The sequence below is a fragment of the Fundulus heteroclitus genome, chromosome 16 (assembly GCF_011125445.2).
Source record: "Fundulus heteroclitus isolate FHET01 chromosome 16, MU-UCD_Fhet_4.1, whole genome shotgun sequence".
Taxonomy (NCBI): Eukaryota; Metazoa; Chordata; class Actinopteri; order Cyprinodontiformes; family Fundulidae; genus Fundulus; species Fundulus heteroclitus.
In genome coordinates this window covers 29,989,552-29,995,277 of record NC_046376.1, presented here as the reverse complement: position 1 = coordinate 29,995,277, position 5,726 = coordinate 29,989,552, and the positions used below count along the sequence as shown (strand labels likewise).

Genomic DNA, 5,726 nt, shown 5'->3' with positions numbered 1-5,726 from the left:
TTTTTTTTTTTTTTACAAAAATTTAAAAAAAATTATGACATAGCTATTCAGAACCCATTACTCTGACACGCCTGAGCAAAATGCAGTGTTGTAATTGCAACAAAGGATGGTTCTATCTGTGAGTATTGATTTTCAGGGAGGCTGAATACAAACAAGATACATTTTAAAGGGATTTACTTGTAAAAAGAAAAAAATAAGAAAACTGTGACCACTATGGATTACTTTCCCTATAGCTCATAAATGCACAGCATCACAACCTCCGAATTCAATACATCACAATCTCATTCTATGTACTTTGTGACTGTAAGGGGATCCAGTGTGAAATGATTTAAGGTGTGTAAATATTTTTGCAAGGTGTTGTAGGAGTTTAAGGATTTGTGCAACAACAATGTCTTGGCACGATAAGTTTTTTGTTCAGGTATATTTATTAGACTGCAAGCACAGTGTAAGGCATATTAAATCCACATTAATTTGACATTAATGCATAAACATAAAGCTCAATTTCCAATATGAAACTGCTATACCTTTATACATTTAACAGCTTTCTAAGCGGGAAATCCTGAGCAAGAGCATTGATTGAGGAGGAAAAATTAGACTTAGAGTCATAATACCACTGGTACAGTAGAGATCCCAACACCTGGCGGGAAGCTTTAACTTCACGTCCATTAACAGATCAAACTGAAGCATCTGACATGAGGTATGTTTTGCACAAACTCCTTTTGAAATAACAGGTTTGACAACAAACTTCTTCAACAGATGCCAAAAAGGAATCATTTGGAATGCGTTCCCCTCAAAGTTAAATACATACGATCAAAGAACGAGCACCGCTCTATCTGCTTAATCCTACATGTCATCGGTTCACGGTTTAGTGTCCGGAGTGAGGGACAGAGATGATGGCTGCAGCAGTCGGAGGTGGAGGAGGATCAACAGTCTGTTTGGGTGGGGTGCAACAGGATGCCAGTCCAGTTTGGCCTGGCCTTCTGCACACGTCTTGAGTTTACACTGAAACAAGAAGCTTCGGCGTCTCAACTCTCATGATGTCTAAGCTGTTGGGTTTGCGTAGTGAAATCCGGTGTTTGGTCCTTATAATCCTGCTGCTTTATTTTCAAAAACAACTTAGCCTAAAACAGCTTCTGCCTTTGCAAATATATGCAAGTAAACTCTGATGAGGCTCAGAGATTAGAACCAGAATCCCTTGGTGGAGCAGGCAGTACGGTGGAACCTTTTAGTTAAAAATTAAATAGCAAATTGCAGTTAAAGTCAACATTTGGATGCTAATCAAGCCTGTCAGGAGAGAAAATCGAGTATCCTCGCCTGGCATGTGGTAATAAAGAGTGACAACAGGCTATGTTGCAATTCTGTTGGGAGATTGAATTACTATTCCAGCGCTGAGAGAAATAGTTTTCTAATTCTATATTTGGAATATAATTTATTAGAGATGCACCAATCAGCAAGAATCTAAGTCCAGACATGTAACGCTGATACAGACGTATCCCCCCCCAAAAAAACCCAAACATTTCTGTCAAACTCAAAAACTAAATTAATGTACTTGGTACCGTTGGTGCAAGACTGGAAATTATGGAAGTTGTTAGCTTTGGTGAAATAAATGAATGTAAAATAAATAAATTCCTGCTTGCTGATCAGCGCTGATAAAGGTAAATTAGCCAATTCTGATCTCTTACCACCTTAGCTGTGCATGCATCTCTACATTTCATAGATCCTTCCTACCACCACAGGATCAGGTCTTATAGTTTTAGTGTCGGACTCTCCTTTCATAGTTGTTATTGTCTCGGTCATCCTCCATGGCCTTATCCAGCCAGTCTCTTTCTGCCTCAGATTCAGAGTCACTGGCCTCACTTGCGTCGGCTGCCAAAAGGCGCGAGTAGTTGATCCTGCGCTGGCGAGGGGCTTTCCACTGCAGCACGGGGAGGCACGCACACCACGCCATAAGTCCAATGGCCAGCCCTCTGTACAGCCACGTCACCCCAAACCTCTGCACCACAAACCCTCCAGCAAAACTCCCAAGTCCTCTCCCTAGGTGCAGGCACAGGGAGCCGTAGACCCTCCTGATGCTTCTTTCAGCTCCTGGTGTTGCAATGTCCTCACACTGGAGCCCCACAGCCCACCAGAGGGCGCCACTGCTAAAGGTACTCAACACCTGTGCAGGCAAGGCGGCCCAGGGCCCCCAGAGGAAGGAATAGTAGAAGCACTGTAACCCGAGGCTGGCAGCCCCGACTACGAGGACCCTCCCCGGGCTGAGCAGTTTAGATACTCTGCCAGCCAGGAGGGGGAAGGCAGCCTGCGAGAGCAAAGCCAGAGCTAGCGACAGCCCCATGTGCAGTTCAGTGCTACCGTGATCCTCCATCTGCCAGAGCAGGAAGTTTTCCAGAGCCGAGGTCACCACCCCCACCAGGAGGATGGTGAAAGCACAGAGCAGGGCGCAGGGCGAGCCGTACACTAGCTGCAAGGCCTTCAGGAGCCCGTTGGCCCTGTCCCGCTTCTTGTTCACGTACAGAGGGAGGTAGACGGCCACGGGCAGGGCCAGGACCGCCAGGCCCGCGTAGGAGTAAAAATGCACTGCACTTCTGGAGATGCGAGCAGCTATGAGGCAGCTCAGCTGGCCGACCACGAGCCCGGCTCCCCCGACCCCGCAGGCTGCCCCCAGTAGCCCCCACACCTCCGTGCTGCTGTGGCGGTCTGAGGCATCCGCGAAGTCCAAATACTCGTAAAGGCCGTCGTCCACCGTCCACTCCGCAGGGGCCGCCACCCACTCCCACACCGACACGATGATGAGCATCAAGAAGAAGAGTTGGTTCTCAATTTTCATCACCTTCAGGCTGCCCAGGAATCCAGAAGTGTTCTCAGGTTCCCCCTGAACGCGGTCCGGCGGGATCACAGACCTCTTACTCCTTTCTGCGCTCACCAAAGAGCCGACGGTGGCATTCGCCAAGGCCGGTTCTCTACGGCTGCTGTTCAGGGCGGCAGACGCATTTCCTCGCGAGAGCTGGATTTCTGAGTGTTCTGTATCATTTCGATTAGGTGGTCCTGAACCACCGACTGAGTCAGTAGGCGAGGTTGCAGCAAGAAGGGCTTTATGTGTACTCGTTGGCAACGTCTGACTCTTAGTGCTAGTTGTCAGGTCAAACAGACTTTCGGATGAGCTCAGGTTAGAGGCGTCGCAGGTGCTGCTCTGCGCGGCAGGCGTCCCCACAGGAGGGAGGAGCAGCGGGAGCAGAGCGGCCGCGGCAGAAAAGACGAGCGAGCAGCTGATGGCCGCCCGCCTCTTGTTGTAGCGCTTGGAGAGGACACCGGCTGCTGGGCTCCACAGCAGGGTGACGCAGTGCTTGGCGCCCATGATGATGCCAGTCATGGAAGGGGACAGGCCCAGCTGGCGGAAGTACAGGGTGAGGAAGGGGAGCAGGCAGGCCTTTGAACAGGAGCAGAGGAAGCTGAAGGTGCCCGCCAGAGCGAGGGCGCGCTTGACGTCGATCTGTTTGGTCCTCCTCATGGTGGTCCTCCGGTGGCTCAGCGGGCTTCTTGGAAGTTGTCACGCGGGGCGACTGGTGGAGATTCAGAAAAGCAGACACAAACAGGATGCAATTAAGTGATGCGTTTCTTTCAATGCGGATGCCAGGCTAAGGCATCGCCGCCCACTGAACTTCAACTCACAACCATAAACTTCAAACATATTTTATTGGGATTTTATGTGATAAGCCAATAAAAATTGTGGCGTGGGTTTGAGTTTGGTCCCCTTTACACTGATGAGACCTAAATAAAAATCCAGCACAACCGACCGCTTTTGCATGTCGCTCATGAGGCACAGTCCACCTCTGTTTAATCTAATCGCAGCATAAATCCAGCTGTTCTGCAAAGGCCTCAGAGGTCTGTCAGAGAACAATAGTCAACAAACAGCTTCATGGAGACCAAGGAACACAGCGGAAAGGTCAGGGATGAAGTTGTGGAGAACCTGAAGCAAGGAGAGGTTGTAAAATAGGATCCCAAGCTGTGAATATCTCCCAGAGCCCTGTTCAATTCATCATTCAACAAGGGGAAAGACATCAGGAACCACCTAAACTGACAGGCTGGGCAATGAGACCGTGAGAGTATCAGCCGAGGAAACCCATGGGAACTCTGGAGGAGCTGCAGAGATCCACAGCTCAAGTGGGATTAACTGCCAACAGGTAAACATTTGTTCAGAAATCTGGCTTTTATGAAAGAGCAGCACAAATAAAGCCATTGCTTGAATAAAGTAGGTTTAAAGTTTGCCACAGCAAACATATGGAAGACTGCACTGGTGAGAGGAGAACAGAACTGAACGTTTTGGCCTACTCTCAAAATGCTTAGTGATCGCAGATCAGGCTCAACAGACTGCGACACATGGCAGTGGGAGCATCATGCTGTGGGGAACAGGGAAGTTAGTCAGAGCTAATGGGAGGATGATCTAGGGTGGAGCAGGAGGAAAAGCTGTTAGAGGCTACAAAAGACTCAAGACTGGGGAAAAGGTCTGCCTTCCAGCACTACAACGACACTAAACATACAACCAGAGTTACAATCCAAGGGTTCCCTGCACAGAGCAGGTAGAGACATAACATGCAAACTTGAAGCTTTTTACGTTCTCTTGGTTTATCACATTAAATCCAAATAAAAGACATTGTAATATTGGCAGTTGTAATCTGAAAGAACGTGAAAACCCTCACAGGGCAATTATCAGTTAGATCGGTCACCACTACCCCATGTATATGATAAAAACAGACCTGGTCCTTATTAATGGAAAAGTCCTCAGCAGACACTCAATACTCTGTTATTTGGACTATGCCAGATCAAAGAAGAATGAAAACAACCCCTCATCTACAAGATCTTTTTAAGCATTAATTAAATAATGCTATATATATATATATATATATATATATATATATATATATATATATAAATAAAACAACTGACTCATGCAGTTTTTCACAATATTAAACAGGAAGACAACAGGAAAAAAGCGGATCTTGTTGATCAGGTTTTACATTAACCCTTTTACTTCAGAATAAACGAGCAGGTTGATTTAAAGGAGCAGCGTATGAAACCCCCGTTTTTTTATGGATAACATTATAGTGTATATATACACAGAGTGTTTTTTAATCTTATGAATAAACGTCGCATCTCAAAGCGGAAATATGTTAGTAAAATGAAACCAAGCAAGACCACGGAAGCGGACACCTGTCAGGCTGGATCCACCTGTCCCAGCAGGACGGCGAGATGTGCAACACTAGTCCACGTCACACCAAAGCCCGCAAGATAGAAAGAGAGAAAGAGCGACACAAAGTTAGAAATGTAGCTCTTACTCAGTCTTTTGCTCTTCAAACTCGTCCACCTCTCATTTCTTTCAAATTCCGGCACCAACATTACATCAGGAAGTTTTTCTTCTCCTTCGTGTTTTGTTTTTACATACACCTGCAGCAGCCAGGGGGCGGTTCATGAGCCCAGTCATGCAGTCAGTGCACCTACAGTAGACATATGCCGGACGAGCAATTCCCATGACCACAGCGCCGCCTAGTGGCCTGGATGTTTCGGTGCGCCAGAGATGGCACTTATATTTAGTGAAGTCTGTTTTAAAGCTCATATGTCACTTCTCATCATCAACATGATGTAGATATTTTTTTTAAATTATGAAAACCCCTTCAAAAACGAAATATTAGAACTATAGTTATTTATTATATAAAGGGGATTGATTTACT

The 5,726-nt window shown here is 46.6% G+C and overlaps 1 protein-coding gene across 1 annotated transcript; it reads right to left on the bottom strand.

The window, feature by feature from the left end:
* Window positions 1–406: 406 nt before the first annotated feature.
* mfsd6l (major facilitator superfamily domain containing 6-like) lies at window positions 407–5,506 on the bottom strand. The gene is made up of 2 exons (XM_012867864.3): window positions 5,334–5,506; window positions 407–3,560 (listed from the first exon to the last, which is right to left on the bottom strand). The coding sequence occupies exon 2, from the start codon at window positions 3,506–3,508 to the stop codon at window positions 1,754–1,756; it is 1,755 nt and encodes a 584-aa protein (XP_012723318.2). The 5' UTR covers window positions 3,509–3,560; window positions 5,334–5,506; the 3' UTR covers window positions 407–1,753.
* Window positions 5,507–5,726: the final 220 nt, after the last annotated feature.